General features: G+C 52.6%; 1 protein-coding gene across 1 annotated transcript; it reads left to right on the forward strand.

Annotated features, from left to right (window-relative positions):
- Positions 1-676: 676 nt before the first annotated feature.
- On the forward strand, positions 677-27,939 carry DDR1 (discoidin domain receptor tyrosine kinase 1). The gene is given in 19 exon segments (XM_029584399.1): positions 677-832; positions 14,131-14,284; positions 15,076-15,178; positions 15,288-15,516; positions 15,849-15,996; positions 16,313-16,415; positions 16,647-16,833; positions 17,651-17,897; positions 17,999-18,154; positions 18,703-18,854; positions 19,040-19,115; positions 19,118-19,246; positions 19,624-19,731; positions 20,553-20,806; positions 21,753-21,880; positions 22,329-22,529; positions 23,802-24,036; positions 25,546-25,695; positions 26,110-27,939. Coding segments are annotated over 19 exon segments (2,997 nt in total). The 5' UTR covers positions 677-736; the 3' UTR covers positions 26,251-27,939.
- The last annotated feature ends 26 nt before the right edge of the window (positions 27,940-27,965 follow it).

Raw genomic sequence — 27,965 nt, forward strand, 5'->3', positions numbered from 1 at the left:
TTCTTTTTTTTCATGCAGGTCAAGTGATTCCTGCATTATTGTTTGCAGAAGCCTACGGTAGTTGTATAAATGCATTTTTATTGTTTGGGTGCTTTATTGGTTACGTGTGTTTGAAACTGTAATCCGCTCTGAGGAAGCAGCGGACAATAAGAACTTTAATAAAACAAAATACAAGGAGCTCCGCGTGAACCCGAGAACCTATGGGGGCAGAGGCGGGAGCGGAACCCGGGCCGGTCAGCACAGTCCCAGCTGCTATGCCCAGGGCAGGACTGGAGCCTGAGCCCTAGGAGAGCTGGTGGGAGCAGTGGGATTGAAAGCTGGGTCTAGCCCAGCATCCCAGCTCTGGGCACTGTGAGCAGCGCCTGGCTCACCACCACCCATCAGCCAGCACCAGGCGCAGGGCCGGAGCGGCGGGGGAGGGGGCGGGGCTCCTGCCGCCCAGCCATTACCCAGGAGCCCTCTCCCGCATCTCATTATGCAAATGAGCCCGGGTGGCTGGGCAGCCTCGGCGCGGCTTCCCCCGGAGTCCTCGCCCTCGCCGGCTTTGCGCCTTCCGTCCTGGGGGGCCGCTGGACTTTGAGCTCGGGTAGGGCTCTCCTGCTTTGCGGGGTTTGCTGCAGCGCAGGCGGTAGCTGGCATGGGGTGAAATTGGCTTGGCTGATGAACTTTGGGAAGTTCTCGGCCGGGGATTGGGGCTCATTCGTAGGGGGGGGGGGGGTCTTGTTTGGAGCGTTGCATGCGCTTCGCTGACTCCGGAGCGGGGATCGGAAGGGCAGCGCTGGAAAGCAGGGGGGCAGATCCTCCTCCTCCCTACAGCATGATCGCCACTCTTGTAAGTCTGACTTTTCTCCCCCCCCCCCTTTCTCAGTTTATTGCCCCTGCTGCCCCTCTCTCGTTCAGAAGTTCCAAGTAGCTGGCTTTTGCCCCTGCTTTCCCCTCCTGCCCCCTCAGCGGTTCTTGTGTCTGATTTTTGCCCTGCTTTCCCCCGATGCCTCTTGTTGTTGCCCTGCTTTCCCCCGATGCCTCTTGTTGTTGCCCTGCTTTCCCCTCCTGCCCCGATGCCTCTTGTTGTTGCCCTGCTTTCCCCTCCTGCCCCGATGCCTCTTGTTGTTGCCCTGCTTTCCCCTCCTGCCCCGATGCCTCTTGTTGTTGCCCTGCTTTCCCCCGATGCCTCTTGTTGTTGCCCTGCTTTCCCCTCCTGCCCCGATGCCTCTTGTTGTTGCCCTGCTTTCCCCTCCTGCCCCGATGCCTCTTGTTGTTGCCCTGCTTTCCCCTCCTGCCCCGATGCCTCTTGTTGTTGCCCTGCTTTCCCCTCCTGCCCCGATGCCTCTTGTTGTTGCCCTGCTTTCCCCTCCTGCCCCGATGCCTCTTGTTGTTGCCCTGCTTTCCCCTCCTGCCCCGGTGTCTCTGGTTATTGCCCTGCTTTCCCCTCCTGCCCCGATGCCTCTTGTTGTTGCCCTGCTTTCCCCCGATGCCTCTTGTTGTTGCCCTGCTTTCCCCCGATGCCTCTTGTTGTTGCCCTGCTTTCCCCTCCTGCCCCGGTGTCTCTTGTTGTTGCCCTGCTTTCCCCTCCTGCCCCGGTGTCTCTGGTTATTGCCCTGCTTTCCCCTCCTGCCCCGATGCCTCTTGTTGTTGCCCTGCTTTCCCCCGATGCCTCTTGTTGTTGCCCTGCTTTCCCCCGATGCCTCTTGTTGTTGCCCTGCTTTCCCCTCCTGCCCCGGTGTCTCTTGTTGTTGCCCTGCTTTCCCCTCCTGCCCCGGTGTCTCTGGTTATTGCCCTGCTTTCCCCTCCTGCCCCGATGCCTCTTGTTGTTGCCCTGCTTTCCCCCGATGCCTCTTGTTGTTGCCCTGCTTTCCCCCGATGCCTCTTGTTGTTGCCCTGCTTTCCCCTCCTGCCCCGGTGTCTCTTGTTGTTGCCCTGCTTTCCCCTCCTGCCCCGGTGTCTCTGGTTATTGCCCTGCTTTCCCCTCCTGCCCCGGTGTCTCTGGTTTTTGCCCTGCTTTTCCCCTCCTGCCCCTCAGCAGTTCCCGTGTCTCTGGTTTTTGCCCTGCTTTTCCCCTCCTGCCCCTCAGCAGTTCCCGTGTCTCTGGTTATTGCCCTGCTTTCCCCTCCTGCCCCGGTGTCTCTTGTTGTTGCCCTGCTTTCCCCTCCTGCCCCGGTGTCTCTTGTTGTTGCCCTGCTTTTCCCCTCCTGCCCCTCCTCGCCCTCCTCAGCAGTTCCTTTGTCTCTGGTTATTGCCCTTGCGGGGCGCCCCCCCCCCCCCCCCCCCCCGCCTCTCCCTCTCTGGTCAGCAGTTGGGAAGTGAAGCTGGGGGGAAGGGGTATGGGGGGGCATAGGCACGTTTGGGAGTAGATCAGTTTTGAGGTGCGTTGAAGGGATGGTAAAAGGTGTGGGGGGCTCTAATGAGAGAGAAGTTCACAGGAGTCCCCCCCCATTTCATTCCATTTCTCTCCCGCTGGTGCAGAGCTCGGCTTCAGATTCCAACAGCAGCTCGATGCTCCCCAAGGCGCTGGGATAATGGCAGCAGCTTGGCCCTCCTGACTCTGAACGCAGCAGGTTGTTCCAGCATGTCTTCCCCCCACCCCCACCCCCTGCTCCAGGCAGGTAGCTGTTTACGTGGCTGGCAAGCCGGTGGCTCCGGATACCAAATCTCTTCCTCTTTCTTTCTCCCACTTCCCTGTCTTCTAGCTGTTGGGGCCCCTCCTCTCTCCTGGCGACGTAATCCGTCTCCTTGTCCTGGCACGTCGGATTTTGTTTTCTTTTTCCAACCTGGGCACCTGTGCGGCGCCAGTGGAACAGGAGGCCGAGGGGGGCGTTTCTATCCAGCAGCTGCCAGTGCGGTCGGGGGCCCACGGTGGCGGTTCGTGGGCATTCAGGGCCGATGCAAGAGTATTGGTGCCCTAGGTGACTCTTCGGTCATTCATACTCCAGCACAGTGCTCCCTCCTACCAGTGGCAGCGGCTCCAGCATGGCGCTCCCTTCTTTGGTGGCACAGTACCCCTCTGGGCCTCATGCTGGCGAGATTTGTGCCACCCCCCCCAAAACTTGGGCCCTCTAGGCAACTGCCCCCTTTGCGTAATGGAAGCACTGGCCCTGCAGGCGTTGGCTCCAGAAAAGCAGCCAGAGCTTTGTGCTCCAGTGCTGCTCTGCAGTATCTGGAGTGTAAACTGCAGCTGGATGTGGGCTGGGAGGTCCTGGGGGGCAGCTGAACGTGTGCAGGAAGTGCCCCAAGGGATAGCTTGTTCCCAGGGATATCGGCTGCAGGGGAAAAAAACCCACCCCAAAACAAAACACATCCTGCGCTTTGTGCTCCAGTGTCACCTTGCAGTAACTGAGTGCAAACTGTAGCAAGATCTGAGCTGGGAGTCCCAGAGGCGGCTTCACAGATAATTTATAGAGCAGAAATGTGATCGGGTGTTTCTAAAGCACCCCGCTGATTCCCTAAAACTGGCTGCTAGAGCTTCTGAAGGTGTTTCTAAGGCTCTCCCTGCGGTTTTTTAGGGCTGGCCCTTCCCCTGGAGGAGTTCTGCAAAATTCCACCTGGTTTGATTATCAAAATCATACCAATAGAATCACTGCCTTTGAGTGATGATTAATTTAAGCTGCAAGATGGGAAAAAGAGTTCTTACTCTCAAGAGGCAGAATAGTTTTCAGATTTCCCCCAGGAGGATGGTAATAGTGCGCCATAAGCAGGGCTTCAGAGTTTGGTGGATTTTCTTTGAGCGATGCGCGGTGTCCGGGCTTGTCGCTACGCACGCCAGCAGTGGAAGGAAGTCGTGCTGCTGCAGCTCTTCCTGGGGGTCCGCTGACTGCGAAATGCAAAGACCTGATTCCTTAAGCAAAAGGCAGTCCAGCACTCTCCCGGCCCCATGCCAACAAACATATCTTCTCTCTTCTCACTCCCCCAGCTATCACCACTCAGTACTCTCCCAAGTCGTTCCTGCCAATGCTATCGTGCCCTTTCCTCAGGATTCTCCTCCCCCAACATTTTCTTTACTCCTTACCTCAGCTTCATCTCCCCCCACTCTATCCTCTCCAACATTCTTCCCACCGACAAAAATCTCACTTCCCTACCCCCTCCCCAGCTCATCATCCTCAGAGATTCTGAGGCTACGTGATGGAGCTTTATAATGTGGGTCTAATGCTCTTCCTGAGGGTACCTGGGGCTGTAGGATGGAGCTTTATAATGTGGCTCTAATGTTCTCCTTGAGTGTACTTGGGGCTGTATGATGGAGCTTTATAATGTGGGTATAATGCTCTTCCTGAGGGTACCCGGCTCTGTATGATGGAGCTTTATAATGTGGATTAATGCTCTTCCTGATGGTCCCTGGCTCTGTATGATGGAGCTTTATAATGTGTATCTAAGGCTCTCCTGAGGGTCCCTGGCTCTGTATGATGGAGCTTTATAATGTGGGTATAATGCTCTTCCTGAGGGTCCCTGGCTCTGTATGATGGAGCTTTATAATGTGTATCTAAGGGTCCCTGGCTCTGTATGATGGAGCTTTATAATGTGGATTAATGCTCTTCCTGAGGGTACCCGGCTCTGTATGATGGAGCTTTATAATGTGTATCTAAGGCTCTCCTGAGGGTCCCTGGCTCTGTATGATGGAGCTTTATAATGTGTATCTAAGGGTCCCTGGCTCTGTATGATGGAGCTTTATAATGTGGATTAATGCTCTTCCTGAGGGTACCTGGGGCTGTATGATGGAGCTTTATAATGTGGATTAATGCTCTTCCTGAGGGTACCTGGGGCTGTATGATGGAGCTTTATAATGTGGATTAATGCTCTTCCTGAGGGTACCCGGCTCTGTATGATGGAGCTTTATAATGTGGATTAATGCTCTTCCTGAGGGTACCTGGCTCTGTATGATGGAGCTTTATAATTTATTTATTTATTTAGAATTATTATATACCGACATTCTTGAAAAAAATATCAAATCATATCGGTTTCCATTTTAACAGAACACTCGCGGCTAAGGCGTTACATTAAACAAGGCATCAGATAAATAGAAAGTAAATAATAAATCATAAATGGAACAGCGAACAGCATTAATAGGCGTAACATAAAATAGTAAATGGAACAGTGAACAACGTTAATAGGCGTAACATAAAATAAAGCGTCTACTAGGGTAACGTTAGAATAGGCGTAACATAAAATAAAGCGTCTACTGGGGTAATGCTAGAAACCTATGGATTAATGCTCTTCCTGAGGGTACCTGGGGCTGTATGATGGAGCTTTATAATGTGGATTAATGCTCTTCCTGAGGGTACCTGGCTCTGTATGATGGAGCTTTATAATGTGGATTAATGCTCTTCCTGAGGGTACCTGGGGCTGTATGATGGAGCTTTATAATGTGGATTAATGCTCTTCCTGAGGGTACCTGGGGCTGTATGATGGAGCTTTATAATGTGGATTAATGCTCTTCCTGAGGGTACCTGGCTCTGTAGGATGGAGCTTTATAATGTGGATTAATGCTCTTCCTGAGGGTCCCTGGCTCTGTATGATGGAGCTTTATAGTGTGTTTCTAAGGTTTTCCTGAGGATCCCTGGCTGTGTATGATGGAGCTTTATAGTGTGTTTCTAAGGTTTTCCTGAGGATCCCTGGCTGTGTATGATGGAGCTTTATAGTGTGTTTCTAAGGTTTTCCTGAGGATCCCTGGCTGTGTATGATGGAGCTTTATAATGTGTATCTAAGGCTCTCCTGAGGGTCCCTGGCTCTGTATGATGGAGCTTTATAATGTGTATCTAAGGCTCTCCTGAGGATCCCTGGCTCTGTATGATGGAGCTTTATAATGTGTTTCTAAGGCTCTCCTGAGGGTCCCTGGCTCTGTATGATGGAGCTTTATAATGTGTATCTAAGGTTCTCCTGAGGACCCCTGGCTCTGAATGATGGAGCTTTTGTAATGTATATTTTATTTATTTATTTTTATTTATTTGACATGTTTTGTATACTGACATTCGGTTTCACCATCAGAACGGTTTACAGTGCTCGTGAAATAACATTGGTTACAGAGGTCAAAGCATCAAAATGTCAACAAGAAGGAAAGTTTTGGGGTTTGGTTCTTAGTTGAATACATATAAAATAATTGTTATATTTTAGCAGTCTACTGTCACAGCAGTGTTCATACTTGTGGTAGTAAGTGAAATTAGTTCAGTTGCACATTGTCTTAGGTGTTCGGATGGTGGGAGTTAATTAGTTGATTGTGGTATGGAGCGTTTTTCTTGGTGTTGGGTTGCGTGGTTAATTGGTGGTCTTGTTGATTGAGTGAGTTTGAGTAGGCTCTGGTGAAAAGCCAGGTTTTCAAGTCTTTTTTGAAAGTTTTGATGTTTGGTTCATTTCTTTATTTAAAGCCATCCTGAGTGTCCCTGGGACTGTGTGAGAGGTTTATAATATGTATCTAAGGCTCTCCTGTAGGTCCCTGGAGCCGTGTGATGGAGCTTTATAATGTGTATCTAAGGTTTTCCTGAGGGCTCCTCGCTCTGTATAATGGAGCTTTATAATGTGTATCTAAGCCTCTCCTGAGGGCTCCTCTCTCTCTATGATGGAGCTTTTGTAATGTGTATTTAAGGCCATCCTGAGTGTCTCTGGGACTGTGTGAGAGTTTGATAATATGTATCTGAGGCTCTCCTGTAGGTCCCTGGAGCCGTGTGATGGAGCTTTATAATGTGTATCTAAGGTTCTCCTGAGGGCTCCTCGCTCTGTATGATGGAGCTTTTGTACTGTGTATTTAAGGCCATCCTGAGTGTCAGTTTGATAATATGTATCTAAGGCTCTCCTGTAGGTCCCTGGAGCTGTGTGATGGAGCTTTATAATGTGTATCTAAGGCTCTCCCGAGGGCTCCTTGCTGTCTATGATGGAGCTTTATAATGTGTATCTAAGGATCTCCTGAGGGCTCCTCGCTCTCTATGATGGAGCTTTTGTAATGTGTATTTAAGGCCATCCTGAGTGTCCCTGGGACTGTGTGAGAGTTTGATAATATGTATCTAAGGCTCTCCTGTAGGTCCCTGGAGCTGTGTGATGGAGCTTTATAATGTGTATCTAAGGCTCTCCTGAGGGCTCCTTGCTGTCTATGATGGAGCTTTATAATGTGTATCTAAGGATCTCCTGAGGGCTCCTCGCTCTCTATGATGGAGCTTTTGTAATGTGTATTTAAGGCCATCCTGAGTGTCTCTGGGACTGTGTGAGAGTTTGATAATATGTATCTGAGGCTCTCCTGTAGGTCCCTGGAGCCGTGTGATGGAGCTTTATAATGTGTATCTAAGGTTCTCCTGAGGGCTCCTCGCTCTGTATGATGGAGCTTTTGTACTGTGTATTTAAGGCCATCCTGAGTGTCAGTTTGATAATATGTATCTAAGGCTCTCCTGTAGGTCCCTGGAGCTGTGTGATGGAGCTTTATAATGTGTATCTAAGGCTCTCCTGAGGGCTCCTTGCTGTCTATGATGGAGCTTTATAATGTGTATCTAAGGATCTCCTGAGGGCTCCTCGCTCTCTATGATGGAGCTTTTGTAATGTGTATTTAAGGCCATCCTGAGTGTCTCTGGGACTGTGTGAGAGTTTGATAATATGTATCTGAGGCTCTCCTGTAGGTCCCTGGAGCCGTGTGATGGAGCTTTATAATGTGTATCTAAGGTTCTCCTGAGGGCTCCTCGCTCTGTATGATGGAGCTTTTGTACTGTGTATTTAAGGCCATCCTGAGTGTCAGTTTGATAATATGTATCTAAGGCTCTCCTGTAGGTCCCTGGAGCTGTGTGATGGAGCTTTATAATGTGTATCTAAGGCTCTCCTGAGGGCTCCTTGCTGTCTATGATGGAGCTTTATAATGTGTATCTAAGGATCTCCTGAGGGCTCCTCGCTCTCTATGATGGAGCTTTTGTAATGTGTATTTAAGGCCATCCTGAGTGTCCCTGGGACTGTGTGAGAGTTTGATAATATGTATCTAAGGCTCTCCTGTAGGTCCCTGGAGCTGTGTGATGGAGCTTTATAATGTGTATCTAAGGCTCTCCTGAGGTTCCATATAATTTGGTTATGGGACAGTGGGTGGTTCCTAATTGTAAACACATGTTACTGGCTTGGGGCATCCCTCTTTAGGCTATTCAGTGATAGCCTATAAATCATCTTTGGCAGCAGGACATATGCTACATCCGGGTCTGCAGTTGCTGTGATTTTAACAGGTGTCAGATGGAGAGGAGCCCTGGAGCAGGGGGCAGGGTCGGGCCGGCTCCTCCAAGTTCTGAGAGAGAAAAGGGGGACGTGTGTGTGTGTTTGTGCGGCAGAGCAGCTGTCCGCGCACAGCGGACTGGCGAGACGGCATGGGTTTATGTCTGTTTTCCTACGGGGTCCCTATCGGCGCGATGGTGGGGTTGTGCATCAGAAAACCCAGCCCGTGCCACCCTCTGCCGGGCCCCTATCCTATGCAAGCCCCTTAAACCAGCAGTGTAGTCCAGCGGTAACAGAGAGCTCCAGGTTCCAATCCCACCTCTAGCAGCAGTGGCACTGGGCTGCCTTGATCTATCCCTGTATGGCAACCTGAAGCTGTACGCCCTGCAGTCCTGAGATTTTTAAGGCTTTTGTGACCTGATCTCGCGAAGAGGCCACGAAGAAGGAGGTGAGTTGGACTCGGGCAGGCCTTTTTATATCCATGGAGGTGTGTGCTGGAGGGGAGGCGCGCAGCCGAGTTGCCGCCACGGTGCTAAAAATACTTCCGTAAATAAAGTGCCGCCTGACCTTTTGGAAGCTGCTGGCCGGGACTTGGTGGGGGGGGGGGTCCTGCGAATCGGGAGAATAAGATCTTTGTTTATTTTTAAATCCGCTCATAGCAGTCTTTGGTCTGATTGGACGGTAGACTTTCTTGGAGCCTTGTCACCCACGCTGTCAAAAAAACCATCCTAATGACCTTTTGCACTGGATTTAGAAGGCGAATTTGCTCCTTGCTGGGATCCACCCTGGGCCCCCTCTGTCACGTAGAGGTTTGAAGGACTTTTCCAGCAGGGAAAGGACAGCTAATCGTGAAGTGATGTGTATTGAAAAATAAGTATCTGGTTTTTTTAAAGGTTTTCTCCGCTGCATTTAAATAATAATGCTGAGCTACGTCAATGGCACATTCCTTAGCAAGCCGAGATAGCGGGCATGAACCGGGCCGAGACTTAAATGCAGGGCCGGTGCAAGAGGGTTTGGTGGCATTGGCTCTGGCACGGGCCCCCCCCTGCCGGCAGGGGTTTTTGCCGTCGCCCCATGGAAGCGCCGGCCCTGAGCAGATGGCCCTCGTCCTCCTCGGTTGCCATCGGGTTCTGGGTTCCCGCGACCCCTCTGCCGCATTCTTCGCTTGCTGACGAGGTCTGGCACGCACCTGTGCTAGGAGAGCCACGCGTGCAGGAGCGGCGTTCCCGTATTCCTGCCCCTCCCCCCCTCGTGGTGTGCTCCGTGCGCTGAAGATGTTTAAACGCGCACAGAAACCTTGCGGGGCGAGCCAACCAAACCAGTTGGCTCGCCCTCTTGAGACGAGAGTGGGGACATAAAAGAAATACCTCTCTCTGGGGGTTTTCAGTCATCCTGTGGAGGCCTTCAAAATACCTGGGAGCAGGAGGCCAGGGTCAGCATCTTTTCCCGCAGCCCCGCCAACGTGGGCCTGCTTCAGAGGCAGGCTCCCAGCTAGAAAAGATATGGCCGAAGACATAACAGAGAGGCGTCCCCTCCCGCCCAGTGCCTGTGAGGGTCATCGTCCGTCTGTCCCCCCCCCACACACACACATCTATGCCAGCTGCAGTGTTCTCTCTCTCTCTCTCTCCCTCTCTGCATCACCCGCTCTTATCGTTGCTGGCACATTTCTGGCATTCCTCAGTGCATCGCTGTAGGGATTCCTGCTGTCTGTGTGGGAGACGAGGCCTGCACGCACAGATCGGGCCCAGTGAGTGAAAAGCGCCAGTCTCGCTCGGTGGCAGAACGATGGGCCTGGTGGAGGGAGAGGCGGACGGCTGAGCGATTGCCTTGGCATGCTCCCCCCCCCTCCCCCCACCTGCAATGCCCCAAAAATAGTGACGAACATCCTGTAAGCGGGCCTCGTGCCATCTTGGAAGCAGGCCTGGATATGTCGCCCCGCTGCCCCTCCGGGGCTTCCAGTCCCTAAATTGTCTTAAAATAGCAGGAAAGGTGCATGAGAAGGGCCGTCCTGCTGGGTCAGACCCCAGGGTCCATCGAGCCCAGCATCGCCTGCCTCCGGCGAGTGCCCCGGCGGATCCCAGAAAGCGTCTCCAATTCTTCGTCCTGGCTCCCGGGGATAGCGATGGCTTTCGGTGGTCTGCCTGACCGATGTTAATGAGTCGCCTTCACCACTGGACTTATTAAACCGGCGCAGTATCCATTTCCCAAAGCTTCACCAGTTTTTTCCAAAAGAACTGATGGATTCCCCCTCACTCCACGCTCACCTCAGCACACGTTCCTCTCTTTTTTTTTTACAGTCCCTGCTACTTAACAAGATAGAGGTTACTAACCAGTTGGGTAGAGGTTAAGGATCAAATCCATTCAGATCTCAAGGTCACACTTGGTCCTACTTGTTCGTTATAAATATCCATCCTTTAAAATGCTAACGGTCTCCCAGTTTGTGGCGTCGAGCGCTGCGTACGGGGTGAGGTGCACGTTTTCTCTTGGCCGTAGCTGCATCAAAAGTCCTGTAAATGCAAGAGCAGGGGAAAATGCACTTTTACGGAAGGCAATGCCGCCACTGATAGACTATCGGGTGCCCTGGGCTTACAATTTAACCAACGCTCATCCCAACAAAAGTTTTAAAAACCCTTCTTGAAATGGCTACATTTTTAAAATGTTCTTGTATTTTTTTCTACCAATGTCTTTTTTTTTTTTGTTTGTTTGTTTTGGGTTTTTTTTTTTGTCACTTTCAGAAATGACTTCTTGAAAAGCAGCTGACGGTTGTTCTGATAACTGCGCACTTCCTGGGACTCTTCTTATTAAACTGTAGAGGTATTCCTTTCCCAAAACGTCCATCGGTAGTTCCCCTAAAGAGCTGGTGCCTTCCCCTTGACTCCGCGGGCCTTGCTCGAGAAGATTAACCCTACGCTGCCGGCAGTAGCCTGTAGCCACGCTGTGCTGGCAGGGCATTTTGCTTGGCACGGGCAGCGGATTCTGTCAGTATCCCAGATCGCCCCTGGAGCCCTTTTTAAAAATTGGCATTACCTTGGCCACGCTCTGAGACTGAATGTGTCGGGGTTAGGAGAACCTCAGCAGTCCATAGCGTGATGTAGTGCGTAACATGGCATGCGTTCTAGCGTTGCACTATCATCTGATCCAGTGTCTCACAGAGGGGTTCAGGTTTGGGAGGAGGTGCAATTCGGGCAAGAGGGAGTCGTGAGTTCTAATCCCTGACTCCGCCACTGATTCACTGTGTGTGACCTCGGGGGCAGAAATAACCCGGCCTGCAAGCTCTTTGCACCAGGAACCCCTTGGCATCAGTAAATGGTGCTGTAGGCCTTCCCCCTGCACCTGTTGTGGGCCTGGAGGCCCGGCCCAGCCGCTGCCAGACCAGGAACTGGAGCAGTGCCCGTAGTGTGGGGGTGGTTGGCTTCTTGTCCAGAGGATGACAGTACGGCTTGTTTAACACAGAAAGGCGCTTCTTCTCTCAGCCAGCGGCTGCGCACACCGTGCATCCGCTGCGTACGCAGAGGGTGCCAGGCCCCTGGTGGGGGGTTTTTTTGTGGTGGTGTTTGTTTGGCTGGGGGAGCATGAAAGGGAGGTTGGGGCAGCCCTCGTGTTCTCTGCCTTTCGGCTGCTGTTTGTCGACTTTTGGAAGGGAGCTGGGCACAGCTGTCGGGGGAGGAATGGATGGAGTTGGGGGGGTGGAGGGTGAGCGCTGCATTCCTGTAGAGCAGCCGAGGCGTGAATGCCAGGCATGACCTGTGCTCCACATCCTACAGTGACTGGGTGGCCCACGTCCTACGGCTCGCTCGCCTGCAGGCGCTGGAGGGGCTAGGGCGGCCCATGCTCTCCTCCCAGCCATGGACGTCTCCTTCCCTGCTTGGCGTTACAGAATTTGGAATGATAAATTCACAAATTTCCAGGGTGGAGGTTGGGACCCCAGAATTGGTTCAACCTATCTCCGAGGACCTGGAGCTGCCCGGGGAACCTACCGGAGAGACGGCGACAGGGTGGGGGCCCCCGCGTGTCTGCTCAGTGTCTCGGAGGAGCTGCCGGGGGGGGGGGGGGTGAGGTGGGGATAGAATTAGCCGCAGACAGGCCGCAGGCTCGTTTAAAAATGTAAAACCTTGTTATACTGTAGCCTATAGCCTGCCAAGGAGAGGGAAGTGACTTGGGTTTGGAGATGATGCATGAGTTGACCCGTATCATTTTCTATTTGGGATAAAACGCCGCCCCTCATTTAATGTTTGGGTACTTGCCAGGTTCTTATGGCCTGGATTGGCCTCTGTTTGAAGCAGGATGCTGGACCCTCGGTCTGACCCAGTATGGCAGGTTCTTATGTCCTTATGCTTCTCCTGTACACGAGTTAACCTCTATCACTTTATGTTAAGGATAAATTGCCCATTCCCCTCGCTTGCCCCCTTCACGGGTATGCTGTATCGCTTTATAATAAGAATAAAACGCCTGTTTCCCCTCACCACAAAGTAACCCCCCCTCCCCCAATGGATTGCCAGACTCTGATAAGTATCACTTGAGTCGCACCTCTCTGCTCCCACTTCCTTTCCCTCAGAAGCCTATTCCTCGCTGCAGGAAGCGTTAGTCAGCACTGAGGGGGCTTTCTCTTGCTTTCGCTTCCCCCTACACAATGTTGGCCTGTGATTGCATGGGAGCCAACAAAGCTTTCAAAACGCTTAAAAATTCCTCCGGTATGTGACCTGTACAATCCCTGCCTCTGTGTGCGCTTCCTCTGCCCTGAGTCACAAAACTCCAGTCAGGAACAAAAAAAAACTAAACCCATATGAGCCACTGAGTCAGGGAGAGAGGGGAAGGGGGTTCAGGTGTCATTCTATCCTGTTTAACCAGAAGTGCAGGTCATTCTCTCCCTAAAATCCTCCTTTCACTGTGTAGTGGGCCGTCACATAGTGAGAAATGGTGGAAGCGGTGGGATTTCCCCTCCTCCCCTAGCCCTGTCCCAGATTTTGCCTTTTCTGAGGATATAATTCACTCTTGATCTCAGCTAGTGACCTTTAGGGATCCACTGAGCTTCTGTTACGGCAGGGCAGCCGTGACGGAGCCTTGAACTGGAGGGGATTTCCGAGATTCCAGGCGATTCTCAAGGGGGGGGGGGGGTGTCCAGTGGCTGAAAATAACTTTTTTTTTTTTTTAAATGAGAGGAGCAAAGTGTTACTTACAGGTGCTGCTGCAGGGGGGAGAGTTTTAGAGCATTTTTGGAAGCCTTTCTCTGCACCTGGACATGGTAATGCAATGCCAAAGGCGGTGCAGCCGGAGAGTGGTAGGAAATGACCCCCTTCCTGGAGAGAGGGAGCTTTCCTGGTGGTAGTTTTCTCCCCCCAAAGAGGGATAAATGGCAAATCCCACAGCTCACTGGAGGATGAGGAGGGCTGTAGCACCCAGAATCAGGACCAGGTCCCAGGCCTCCCTCCAGTGCCTCCGGGTCAGTCCCGCGGTCTCTGGGAACTCCTCCCCTCCCCTCATCTTGCAGGCACTGGGTCCAGAGCCTCTGTATCCATGCTCATGTTAGTTGCCACTTCACCCCCCAGGCAACCTGAGCAGGCTTATCCAGTCCTGAATTCCCTTCTCCCCCCCCCCCCCCCCCATTGCATGCTGGGACTTGCAGTTCTGACTTTTCCCATTGATATCATTGAGTCCCAGCATGCAATGGGGGGGAACCAGGCCCAGAGCGGCCTGCTAATGTTGATCTAGGGTGAGGCGGCAGCTCTTTGTCTGCCCTTAAGGTATGTGGGCAATTTCCTGGAGAAGAGACTGGGGTGGGCTGCTCCTGATTTTGTCTCTTTGCATTCTTGTCCTGAGTCCTCTATGTACAGCGAGGCACTGGGAATTATAACCAGGACTGGTTCGGTCAGGGGGCGGCTAAGCAGGATGAACTTTCTAAAGTCTCTCCCCAGGCCTCCGTTCCATCTGATCTAGCTGAATTAACCAGCCCACATCTGTCTTTTTTGCTCACAGAGATGGTGGTGGTGCTGGCCCTCAGTCCTCACAGCCTCTGAGAGAGTTCTCGGACCCAGCATGCCAGCCTCCTGCTTCCTCCTCATCCTGTTTGTCTTCCTCATTCCTCTAAGAGTTGGCGGGGAGGAGCCAGAAGAGCCCCACTTTGATCCGGGTGAGTTGGTGTCAGCGGTGGGATCGGTTCCTGGGTCTGCACTAGGCTGTCACACAGTGAGAGCTGGAGGTTGGGTCTGTGGGGGTCACAGCTTTGGGCTGTAAGCTTTAGACTGTTGCATGCAGAGTGTTGCTGATAGCAGTGGGATTGGAGTCTGGGTCTGCAGGTTTCACAGCTCTGAGCTCTCAGCCCTACGCTGTCACACAGGGAAAGATGGTGGGAGCAGTGGGATTAGAAACCAGGTCTGTGATTTACTTTTCCTTGCCACTTCTACCCCTCACATGCTGCTTTGTTTCATCCTCAGGAATATTGTATGTAATGCTTCTGTATATATTTGGTAGGGGGCAGGAGTGTGTTTGTTTTGTGGATGGGGGAATAGCCCTATTCGTAGAAAGGCTGTGATGTCCCCCGCCCCTAATCCTGGTCCAGACACAGAGAGTCCCTTCAAGTCCCTGTCTGCAGCACTGCAGGGGTTAAGTTGATGGCCTCAGCTCGGAGGAATGCTCTCCATCCCGTCCCGTCCCCCCCTTTTGCCCAGCGCCTGGAGGGCAGCTGTAACAGGTGGGTGTGAGTCTGGAGCCCCCAGTCCTTTCTCAGCTGTGGGAAGAGGCTCTGGGGGGGGGGGGGGATCCCAACACCAGGCACAGGGCTGGTGATGGTGGGGGAGTGCACTGTATAACTGTGCAAAGGGTAGGATAGACAGGAGTGATGCACCCAGCTTTACACGTGCAGGGGAGATGGGGACACTGCTTCATGGTAAACTCGTGGACATCCCTTTCTCTTTCTGGCAGCCCTCTGCCGCTATGCCCTGGGGATGCAGGACAGGAAGATCCCGGACGAGGACCTCACAGCCTCTAGCGCCTGGTCCGACTCCACCGAGGCCAGGCACAGCAGGTAGGAGGAAGTGGTGGGGGAGAGGAGGGATCCCGGGCGTGGGGGATTATTAACGGGCCAGGTAACTCGCTTTTATGTTTAAATCTTTTTGTCTGTCCCTTCGTTCCAGGCTGGACAGCAGCGATGGGGATGGGGCCTGGTGCCCTGCAGGCCCTGTCTTCCCCCACAACACAGAGTTCCTGCAGATCGACCTGCGGAGCCTCCACTTCATCACCCTGGTGGGGACCCAGGGCCGGCATGCCGGGGGCCATGGCAAGGAGTTTGCCCACTCCTATCAGCTGCAGTACAGCCGGGACGGACTGAAGTGGATGAGCTGGAGGGACCGCTGGGGGAACGAGGTGAGGAGAGGAGAAAGAAGGGGAGAATCTGTTCTACCATAGACTAATGCCCACTTGGGAGCAGCAGGTGGGAAGTGACTTTTTTGTTGGGGAAATATCGCCACCTGGTGGTAACATGGAGCAGCGTCTGCACTGGTATTTGATGACCCTGGTTTGACAATACCGTGACTCTGGTCGCTGACCGTGGCTGGGAATCGTAGACTCAGTGTGATAGTACTGGGACTGTGGCCACCGACCATGGATAGGATGTGATGCACCCCAGGTCCAGTATGGCACTGCTGCTTTCTTGTGGCCTCAATGTATCTTATTGCTATAACGGAACCTTTCCCCAGGTCATCGCAGGCAATGACAACACACACGAGGTGGTGCTGAAGGACCTGGGCCCCCCCATGATTGCCCGCTATGTGCGTTTCTACCCCATGGCAGACCGGGTGATGAGTGTCTGCCTGCGGGTGGAGCTCTATGGCTGTTTGTGGAAAGGTGAGTGCCCCCTCCGGGCCTGCATGAACGCAGCTGGGGAACGTAGTCGGGGGTTTTTAGTTAAATGTTGCTAGCTTCCTGCCTTGGGGTACTTTGTCTCCGTCAGATCCTGACTTTGTTCTGACCATGGCTATTCCTGGGACATTGGAGTATTAAATCGCACACATACATATGTGCAATATTTCTATGGGAGAGGGAGGGAGAGTGAGAGAGAGAGAGGTTTTGGTCCCGTCTCCCTCCTCTCTGTGGTGTCTCTTGTTTCTTCTTGTGTCTTGATGCGCTGCCTGCCTGTTTCTTGCTCCCCTCTGGGCCCTAGATGGTCTGCAGGCATACACTTCCCCGCTGGGACAAATCATGCAACTCCCTTCTCAGTCAGTCAACCTGAACGATTCCATCTACGACGGATTCACAGTCTCCAGGTAAGAGCTGTCTTCCATTCTCACGCCTGCGCTATTTCTGTCTACGATGGGGGTAACACAATCTGTGGTTGACCCATTCTCCCACCACTTGTCTCCCTCTCTTTCCCCGTTGGTGATGACATGACCTGTGGCTGCTCCTCCAACCCCATCCTGTTCGTGGTGACATGACCTGTGGGTAACTCTCCCCCCACTCACCTCTCATCTGTCTGTCTCTCACTATTGATGTGACAGGCTGCAGTACGGGGGTCTGGGGCAGTTGACAGACGGGGTCCTGGGTGCCGACGACTTCACGCAGATGAAGGAGCAACGGGTATGGCCAGGGTACGACTATGTGGGCTGGAGGAATGACAGTTTCAGCCAGGGCTTCCTGGAGATGGAGTTTTCCTTTGACCACCTGAGGACTTTCACGTACATGAGGGTGAGTGGGTGTCTCTCTGTCCTGGTGTGGTTGTGGGTCTGTGTGCATCTTTCTCTGCTGTAATAGGGCTGTCTCAGGATAGCGTTACATGAGTTTGTTTTATCTGATAGTCTACCTTTCCCCCAAAGTTTGTCTCGAGGCGGATTACGACAAATCTGAAAGAACAGTGGCAATAGAACAGCTTTACATCTGAAACAAAGTTTGCACGTATAACCGCAGTCTCTCAACTTTACTGCTAATGTTCTAGTTAGTGCCAAAGGGAGCCACCTCCTGCAGTTCATGGGGTGTAATCTTTATAGACAACAGACCAAGATGCACTTGGAAAGTCTTCTTAATCAAGCTGGAGGGACCGCTTGTGATTTAACTACTCTGAATAATCTTGTATCATCTGCAAATTTGATAACCTCACTCGTCGTATTTCTTTCCAGATCATTTATAAATATATTGAAAAGCACCGGTCCAAGTACAGATCCCTGAGGCACTCCACTGTTTTCCCTTTTCCACTGAGAAAATTGCCCATTTAATCCTACTCTCTGTTTCCTGTCCTTTAACCAGTTTGTAATCCACGAAAGGACATCGCCTCCTGTCCCATGACTTTTTAGTTTTCTTAGAAGCCTCTCATGAGGGACTTTGTCAAACACTTTCTGAAAATCCAAATACACTACTGTTAGGACAGTGGTTCGCGGGAGGGCCCCGCAAGCTGCAGCATGTTCTCGTGTCTCTCTTCGTGTTTGTGTGGCTGTCTCTTTTTGTCGACCCCCAGCCTGTATTTCCTTTTTGGTAACCCGTTTCTCGGCTTGGCTCCTCCGCCCCACAGGTACACTGCAATAACATCCACACGCACGGCGTTCAGGCCTTCCGCCACGTGGACTGCTCCTTCCGACGCAGCCTGCGCCTGCCCTGGGAGCCCGAGCCCACGGGATTCTCGCTGGCGCTGGACACCCGGGACCCCAGCGCCCGCACCATCACCGTCCCGCTGCAGGGGAGGAGCGGCCGGTTCCTGCGCTGCCACTTCTACTTCTCCGACGCCTGGCTGCTCTTCAGCGAGATCTCCTTCCTGTCAGGTGACCTCTTTCTTCAGGCTGGAATCTGTGTGTGTGTTCGCGGTTAAAGGAGACCTGTCCTTATCCTTGGGCTTTTATTTCTTTGTTTTGTATGTTGACAGACGTGGCGGACTCCTCTGACGTGGCCGAGGCCAGCCAGTGGCCCCCGCTGCCAACCCACCGGGAAACACCGGGCGCTCCACAGCTGGAGGAACCCGGCTCCACGGGGGACATGGAGCTGGAGGCTCCTGCCGATGGCACAAACCTCACTGATCCTGGTAAGCGAAGGCCTGAGCGCTAACATTCGGGTGCTGTGGGTAGTTTCCCGCCCTTAGAGGGCTCACAATATTAGGGGGTTTATTTTCTAGCCCCTTTTTTTTCCTCATTTTATGTCTATGGAGGGGGATGTAGCTTGCCCCAGGTCACAAGGAGCGGCAGCAGGATTTGAACCCTGGCTTCCAGGCCTCCGCTCTAACCAGTGGGGACGTGTGATCTAAGGAGACCTGCCCGGGTGACCCTCCTGAGACCCCAGAAAAGGGGGGTGGGCTGGGGGTTATCTGGCCTCGCACAGATCTCAGTAGGAGGTGCCAAGCTGTGTCCGGGTCACTGTAACCTACGCTGTTAACCCCACTGTAGTGCAGACGAAGGGCACAGATGGTTCATAAGGGCCCGCCCAGGTCACCCGCACTGCACTGCTCAGAGCCGGGACCAGGGCTCCGGGCTGTCATCCTTCTGGAGAATTGAGGGGTGGAGGGGGGAGATTGCAGACCCTCTCGTCCTTATACTCTCCACCCGCCTCGATCTTCTCCACTTTCTCCCCCCCCAGATCTGGACCCGAAGGTTAACCTGCCCATAGCCAAGGATGAGAGCAGCAACGCTTCCATCCTGATCGGCTGCCTGGTGCTCATTATCCTGCTGCTGCTGGTGGTGATCGTCCTCATCCTCTGGAGGCAGTACTGGAGGAACCTGCTGAGGAAGGTGAAGCACCGATGGGGGAGGGGATCTCAGGGCTGGGAACAGCAGGGAGTGCTGCAGGGCAGGAGTGGGGTGCATTGGCACAGCTGAGTGGGGCTCGGTACAGTGACAGGAGGAAGGGTGCGGGTCGTCATCACGGCATGGCCGCCCCTCTCATTTCCCCCCCCCCCCCCTTCCCCTTCCTGCAGGCCCAGCATCGTATTTCCGATGAAGATTTGACCGTGCACCTTTCGGTCCCCGGGGACACCATCGTCATCAACAATACCAGAACTCCCTGGGCCACGCCCGACACGCCAACCGCTACGAGCGCATCAGCTGCGGGGAGACGGAGTACCAGGAGCCCAGCCGGGCCCGCATGAAGCTGCCGGATCTCCCCCCTGGCTCCGAGAATGCAGGTGAGGCAGGGCTGGGGGTGGGGGGAGGGGGAGAGAAGAGGCCAGTGCTGCTGACAAAAGCTGCAGGACAATACAGCGTGAGTAAAACCAGGACCGACTCGGCCTGCCTTGCGGACTTGGAGTCAACAGCTGACTTTACAAGTCTGTTTTCAACATCCAATCTCTCCACCCCATCCTCCTCATCCCATGGGTGTGTGTGTGTGTGTTTTGGTGAGTGCCTGTGCATCCATTCATCGTACGTGTGTGTGTGTGTGTGTGAGAACATACATGTTTACCTGGGTTGGTGTGTGCCGCTGTGCCTGGGTAGTCGGCATGTGCACCTGCACGTGTGGCGGTCTCACCCCATCTGTTTGTCTTCCCTCCTTTCCCCCCGACAGCTCTCCTGCTAACCAACCCAGCCTATCGGCTCTTCCTCACAGCATACTCTCAGCCAATGGGAGGCCTCGGCTGGCTGCGGGACCAAGCTAAGCCAATCAACACCCAGGGTAAGAGCGGCCCCCCGTCAGCAGAGAGAGAGAGAGAGAAATGGAAATCAGGAAAAACCCCGGCCTTCGGGATTCTTTCCCTGCTTAGCACCAAAAGCTGCCCCTCTGGTCTTTCCACTGAACCAGGTCCTCTGCGGGTGGCTTGGTCTAAGATCCCAATTCCGGTGCCGTGCCGGGATTTCTTCCGAGCCAAATTGGGCCCTGTCTGGGGGGATTTATTTTTGTTTTTTTCCACCCACAGAGGTACAGCTAAAGGAGTTTTGCCTGTTCCGAGCTCGGAGTAAAACCCGGAGCCTTATTAACCTTGTTCTCCACACTTTAAAAACCAAAAAAGAAAAGTCCTGATTTCAGTGGAGAGATTGAAAGACCATCCCCTCCCTCCCTTCCTCCCTCCGAGTCCCGGGCGTGCGAGCAGACGTGACCTATGATAGATTTCCGTAACGTTCTCCCATCTCTGATTTTTAACCCACGCTCTCCTCCTCTTCCTCTCTCCCTCTCTGTCTCTGATAAGACTGCTCTTCCTTGGCCCCCCCGCTACATTAAAAACTGTTCCTCTTTCTCTTATAACAGCACCTCTTTATGGGAAGGAAAAAATTGGCACCCGAGTAGGGATCCTCCTAAAGAGGGAGCAGGAACAGGTCCCTCTTGGCACAAATTTTCCCTCCGCCAGCTGCATCTGTATCCTCCCCCCCCCCCCCGGCTGCTTGCGACTTCCCCCTCCCTAAGTTCTTCCCACAGGGGGGGGGGGTCCTGCTTTCAGTCTCGTTTTGTTGCTGGATATCTCTTTGTATCTGCCCCTTCCTCCCTTTTTCCTGGTCCAGTACGTGGAGGCGATTACACGGAACCGGATCCCCTGAAGGTGGCGACGGCGGCCCCTCCCCTGCCGCCGCCGAACAACGTCCCGCACTATGCCGAGGCCGACATCATCAACCTGCAGGGGGTGACGGGGAACAACACGTACGCTGTGCCTGCCCTGGCCGTCGATGCCCTGGCCGGCAAAGACATCGCTGTGGGGGAATTCCCCCGTGCCCGGCTGGGGTTTAAGGAGAAGCTGGGGGAGGGGCAGTTTGGAGAGGTAAGCCATACCTGGGGGTGGAGGGAGCAGAGGGGGAGTGTGTGGATTTGGTGACGGCTGTCGTGGTCTCTGTTTCCCCGCTGACCTGTTTTGGGATCCGGGAGCTCTTAAAAGGGGGTGATGGGGCTGGGGGACGCGTTTTGATAGGGGATGAACTGAAGGAGTCTGCCTCCCCCCACCTGCGCTAGCTTTCCAGTCATGTTTAGCTTACTTGGCAGATGCTAAGGATCAGGGAGAACCAGCCCATGGTGATCCTACTATAAACTAATTACTTGATGATCAGACTGAATTAGAGAGGCAGAGAGAATGGGAACGGGTAACTTTCTGGCTGATTCTCCGACCTGCTGTTTTACTAAAGATCAGTGATGCGGGTGATTTACCCGGCTAGCGCTGAATATCAGCACCGCACCTCCTGTCTGCACCGCTCTCTCTTTTAATCGAGTGCATTTGTGTGCCTTGTGCTTTTCTCAGCAGGAGTTTAGCTGCTCAGAGGAGGGGATAGATTTATTCAGTTAAGCGGGTGAGTCTTTTGGAAACCTATCCCCAAGCAAATTCTGAGCCTACTGACTCGAGGAGGCGAGTAACACCGAAGAAAAACGTACGTGCCGGTCGGGAGGTGGGGGAGTCGAGCTTCAGAGTTTGTTACGAGCTTTGTGATGATTTGAGCCCAGGAATTCACTGATCCCAGGGAAGGATTTGGGGTGTGTGGGGCTTTGGGTGTCATCTCCTGGCCGTGCTGCAGGCTGCGGCTCAGTCTGTTTCTGACTGGACTGTGCTTTTCCTTGGACTATTTCTTCTAAAGGGCGAATAGCTCTCAGTCTTTAGATCTTTCAACCCTAGTTACCTGATATATGTTTTTCAAAAAGGGGTTAAGGCCTATGACGCAGTGCTGTCTCCTTCAATAAGATTTGTTTCCCTGCTTGCCTTCCGGTCCCACCACGCTCAGGTGCACCTGTGCGAGATCGACAACCCCCAGGACCTGCCGAGCCTGGAGTTCCCCTTCAACATTCGGAAGGGACGTCCGCTTATGGTGGCCGTGAAGATCCTGCGCTCCGACGCCACCAAAAATGCCAGGTGAGGAGACCCTCGGGAGCGAGAATCCCATGTCGCATAGATATAGTGAGTCCCCAAAGAGCTTACACTTAAAAAGGGGACTCGCCCCTGAAGTCCTGCACAGAGAGCCCAGGGCTTGGACTCCTAACCGCTGCTTCCCAGCCTGCTGCTCTTATCACTCGGCCTCTGTCTCCCAATCCCATTTTCTACACCTCCCCTGCTAAGGGATACTCCCACGCTGTGAAAAAATGACTTCTCTCAGTTTTAAGTGTGTTTGATCAGATTTAGCTTCTGCCTTCTGGTCCTCCCTGTATGTACTGTAATCATCCTCTTGTGCTATCAGACACTCAGTAACCCTCAGACTTCCTAATCTCTCTCCCCATATAATAAATGTTCCATTTCCTTCCTTGTAACCAAATTGCCCTGCTGCCTTTTGCCTTGGCTGGGATTCTTATCCCTGTCCCCATAGGAATGACTTTCTGAAAGAAGTGAAGGTCATGTCGCGTCTGAAGGACCCGAACATCATCCAGCTGCTGGGGGTCTGCGTGCGAGACGACCCTCTCTGCATGATCACCGAGTACATGGAGAACGGGGACCTCAACCAGTTCCTCAGCGGCCACGAGATGGAGGACAAGGTTGGCGGCACGGCCAGCAACGCTCAGGGCATCAGGTGAGTGCCAAAAGCATCTGGGGGGGGGGGGGGGGGCACTGCCGACAGGTGCCACCATGTTTAAGAACAAGATGAATTATTACCGTGTCCTTCCCCAGTGCAAAAGGCTGTCGGTCACATTATCGCTTCTGAGGTGGTAACATCCCTCCTTACAGAACCCGGCTATCGTACTTCTGTAGAGCAGGGTCACCAGATGGCTCCATGCTGCCTGGGACGAGCTCATCCGGCCCTGGTTATATCCTCCTTGCTTGCCTGGACTTACTTTCCCAGCATGCAGTTGGGGTGTGTGTGTGTGTGTGTGTATGTATATATATATGTATGTATATATATATATATAAAAGCAGGGTCAGTCCAGGCTGTGTTCTGGGTCCTGACCGGTGGGTTTATGGATTAGAAACAGGACCTTATCCTGAAACTGAGGTTACACCATGTCTCTACCATCGGTTGCTTTCTGTATTCTTTATTTTGCCAATGTTGTTGGAGGATTATCTTTAGTCATCTGAAAGGGCTTACTAGTGAGTGAGGTTGCAGGGCCAGATGGTTTCTTGCTCACGTGCTCCCGTCCAGATCAGCGGCCATCGAATTCTGGCCCGAATGTTGAAACCAGGCTTAAGTTAGGGGTGAAGCCGGGTTTGGAGAACGCCCTCCCGAGGATTTCATTTCCTGTGAATCTTGGAAGAGAACAAAAAGTCACAGGAGCGAACCGTGTGAGAGAGCGTGCCGGGGCAGAGGGGCTTTAAATTGACCCTTTAGGGGCAAACGTCCTCCCCCATCCCACGTGCGCTCTTCGTACTGCGCGGGTTTTCTTTATCCGCCGGTAATTCTGGCCTCTTCTGTGATTTTTTTCCGCCCTGGGGCGGGAGATGCGCCAGGACTGAATCTGAGGGGGGTGGGGGTGGGGTCCTGGCCATGCCGATGCTTGGAGGGGTGGGCGCAGACACTCCTGCCCTTAGAAAACTTACATAGGAAATAAACTAAAGCGCATTAGAGTTTTCTTTACAAGCAAATCAAAGAATTTTGTTAAAAAGCTGGCACAACAGTTAAAAAGGCTCGGCAGGGTCTCTGCCCATCAGCCTTAGCCAGCGCCCTCTCTTCCCATGTTCTGGCTTTCCGCTGAACTGGAGGTGACGGTGGCGCCTTTTTGAATCTTGTGGGGCTTGTTAGGCTGTGACGCCCAGAGCTGCTGTTTTTAGAGCCGGATCTCGGTCCTCCCCTATAGATAAGCTCTGTTCCTTAACCATGCATTTAACAATAATATATTTCCCTGCACAGCTACCCGAATCTGATCCACGTGGCGACTCAGATTGCCTCCGGAATGACCTACCTGGCTTCTCTGAACTTTGTGCACCGGGACCTGGCCACGAGGAACTGCCTGGTGGGGGAGAACTACACCATCAAGATCGCCGACTTCGGCATGAGCCGGAACCTGTACTCGGGGGACTACTACCGCATCCAGGGCCGGGCCGTGCTGCCCATCCGCTGGATGGCCTGGGAGTGTATCCTTATGGTGAGCAGCTGACCTCCTTTTAAAGCAGCAGAAAAATGGCTCCCAGCTACTCTTCCCTTGTTGATGAGGGTGGTGTCCCTTCGGAAGACCTCTGAGAGGGGAGGCAAGCACTGGGATGTAACCAGTGGTTAAATGAAGTGGTGTTTTCATTACTGCTTACAGTTAGCGGCTTACTGGTCCCTTAAAGGTTCAGCTTCAGAAACCATGGCGGGGAGGAGGGGGGGTAGAGCTCCCAGTGCCTCTGCCTCTGGATTCAGCAGAGTGAAGGACGGGGGCAGGAAGAAAACGGGGTAGATGCTGCGAAGGACCAGAGGGCATCGGAAGCCTTGGGAGGCTGTTTCCAAGTCCCGCCAGCAGACATCTCCCCGGGGACGCTTACCAAGTCACGCGAGCTGTAAAAGACAGTAACAGACATTGGGCTCAGTCTTCAAATTGCCTTCTGCGCCTAAAACTATGTTTGATGCAGAAACGTGGCATTTTCCAAACTCGGCGGAGGCCCCGTGTGCGTGCACGTAGGTTACCCGCCCCCCCCCCCCCCCGGCACGTGTTACACCCTGCTTGGAGCAGGCGTTCGTTTGTGCGATAACCCGAGGAGTTTCAGAAGGACCTTGGGTGTGAACGCTTTCTCTTTAACAAATCCTCGGTAGAATTAATCTGTAGTCTCCAATGTCCCTCCCGCAGATGGCACCCGCCCCTTATGGGCAGAATTAGGAGCACATTTTACCTGAGCTCAGTTGAAAAGCAATGCAAGCCAGCGTTTACACGGGGAGAAGATTAGCCTAGAAAGGAAAAGAAACCTGAATCCCCCCTCACCTGAGCCGAAAGAAGGTTTCCCTTCATTCGGAGAAGGTCCCGCCTCCTACCCATACACCAGCTCCGGGATTGGGAATTAACTTTCCTGAATGCGGTTTCAGGCAAGGCGTGGTCTGTTGGGGGTGCTATTATCATAACCTGTGGGCACCTTTAAACGGCCTGAAGAGTTCTTGGGGAAAAGAATCCATCGGCTTTGTTCATTTCCTGTAGTTTCTTACAGCCTTGAAGTACCACGCTGCGCTGTGTGGGCTCTGAAACGTCTTATGTGGTTGAGCCTGAGAAAGCTCATCCTTTCCGAGCTGGTTCCAGCTGCCGCTTGGTCCAGCCCAGCCCCCTCCTTCCAACCTCTGGAGGACTCATTGGCTGGTTGGGCTTTTGCCCATCGCTTTTAATTTACCCGGTCAAGTGATGAGACTGCACGGGAGCTAGGACTCCTCTCCTCCTTATACAGTTAAGTACTGTGTTCCATCTTTAACCCCAAATATCATTGGCAACCCAGCCACCATGAGCGGAAGGTACTTATTCTGCTAAGGGCAGGAGGTGGGTTCTCCATCACTGGAAGGTTTGATCCCTGCTTGGGAGACAGTTGCAAAGGCAATTGACTGACTGACTGTAGGGAACGTGCAGCTCTCCCCACATATACACGATATTACACGTGACGTTTCTCCAATTATCTGACCTATCCTCTCCTTGCAGGGAAAGTTCACCATGGCCAGCGACGTGTGGGCCTTCGGGGTGACGCTCTGGGAGATCCTGATGCTGTGCAAAGAGCAGCCGTACAGTCAGCTGACCGACGAACAAGTCATTGAGAATGCAGGAGAGTTCTTCAGAGACCAGGGCAAGCAGGTGAGCCTGGGAACCGCCTGTCTTATCATTCCTCCCCCTTCCCTTTCTAACAGCCTCAGAGACCCGGCATTGTAGCAGATGTACTGGGAGGAATTATAATAGCATGCAGATCCTAGCATTACACCAGCAAGCTGCTTTAGGAAAGGACTGAGGTGGACTGGCAGAGCTGTGCGTGTGGGGGAAATAACCCTGCCCATAGCACCCTCCCCGCTATGTGTGAGCAGAGTTCTCAGTAGTGGAAGAGCAGGAATGATGTGCATTGGCAGAGATGTGGGTCCGTGGGGGGGGATCTCACTGCCAGAACAGAGCTGTATCTGGGCATGGTTCTCAGTAGTGGAATAACAGGGGGTGCTGCATGGCAGGATTGAGGTGCATGTTTCGGGGACACTGAGCCTCTTCTCTCTTCATTGGCAGATCTACCTTGTCCGCCCGCCCGTGTGTCCTCAGGTGCTCTATGACGTAATGCAGCGTTGTTGGTGTCGAGATTCTAAGGACCGACCCTCCTTCCAGCACCTCCACCGCTTCCTGATAGAGGATGCATTAAACGTGGTGTAGCTGGGGGTCTCCTCCTCCTGGCGACGTGACCCAGATGACATTCAAGATCTGGTCTTCACTAATATTTTGGCGGGGTGGAGGCATAGAAGGGGAAGACCCTTCAACTTTGCTATGTCCTTTCCCTTGGGTGATTCCCGAAGGCTCAGGGGCGTTGTCTAAGATGGTGAGGGAGGAGATTCTTCCACTTGTGGCCCTCTTTTCTAAGGTCTTAAAGTAGTGATCTTTGGAGGAACAAGAACATTATTGTAGAATCAATGTACGTACTGGAGGTCTTCCAGGAATGTTTGAAGGTGCTTCAATCCCCCTGGGACAGTCAAGGGATGGAAGGTACTTGGCTGAAATATGAAGCTGGTGGGTGGGAAAGAGAGGGGAGAAAATGGAGATGTCATCCCACCAGATCCTTGGGGATTAACTGGAATTAAAACTACTGGATTCACACTGGGCATCACTGGATCATAGATTTGGAATCACTGGATCATGGGCTGAGAGTGCCTCTATCTCATTACCCATCAGCTTTAATCTCTCTTCCATCTCCTCTCCCTGGATTCCAGCTGCTGAACCTCTGTAATAATGACATCCTGAGATGCACTGAGCATGCTCAAACCCAGCCAATAGAAGGAAGGAGCCCCGGCAGTCCGCACTTCTGATTGGTTCCTTTGAGCTCACTGGGGGTCAGCATTCCTTCTTGATTAGCTCACTTATTTTGCTCTTGTGGTTTTTACACTTTTATCTCCTCCCCCTTCTGTTGTGTCCTGTGGCCCCGTAAAAACCTCATAAAACAAATTTAGTAATGAGGTCGGGGAGCCAGAGGAAAAAAAGTCCCATAACTTGTGTGGCATCTCTCAGGTGGGGGAGGGGGGGGGTCCTATCGCTGGCGATGGGGGTTGCACCGAGACCACAAGAACAGGAGGGGAGGGGAGCTGTTAAGACCTTTAACTAGTTTTTGCATTTTTATCACTGGGAACAAAATGGGATTGAATTATCACAACTGGTTGAGGTTATACTAGATAGTCTTTTTTTTTTTTTTTTTTTGTCTTCTGGATCACAATCAACTGATCGACTTTGGCAATCCTCAGACTTACTGTGTAACTACTGAATGTAACTCTAGTCCTATCAGGAATTGCAACGTTCACTGCACTAACATTGAGTGGTGATGTATCCTGCTCTAACACAGACTGGTGACCATCTCCCCTTGTCCCCCAGCATAGCCCACTTTGACCCTGCTCAATGACCCCCCTACACTAATCCTGACCGATGACTCCCCCGGCGTACTCTGCACTGACACTGGATAGCGTTCCCTTACTCTGGGAACTGCCTTAGCACTCCAATCCTCTCCAGCCATTTAACTGCACATATACAATAAATATTTGTAATGTAGATAGTTGATCTGATCGTCTGTAAAGAATGCAGGTTTTTAAGGGTAAATATTGTGCCGATTAGCTGTGTATATATTTAGGTGGTGTGCGTGTGCGTGTTTTTGGGTCACTGAGCCTGTATCTGACTTTGGTAATGGGTTTGGTGTCTTACACTGCCTTCCCTTCCCAGTTCTGTAATAATCTGAGATTTGTACATATTGGAGAAGATTTAGACAAAAACTGAGATTTTTACATTAATATATGAAACAGCTTTGTAGATGAATTGTCTTTTCCTTCTTAGGTTGTTAATAAAAGTCTGCATTTTCTCACTGTGGTCTCTCTGATTTTACTGTGTTTGCT

This window comes from Rhinatrema bivittatum, chromosome 19 (assembly GCF_901001135.1).
Source record: "Rhinatrema bivittatum chromosome 19, aRhiBiv1.1, whole genome shotgun sequence".
NCBI lineage: Eukaryota > Metazoa > Chordata > Amphibia > Gymnophiona > Rhinatrematidae > Rhinatrema > Rhinatrema bivittatum.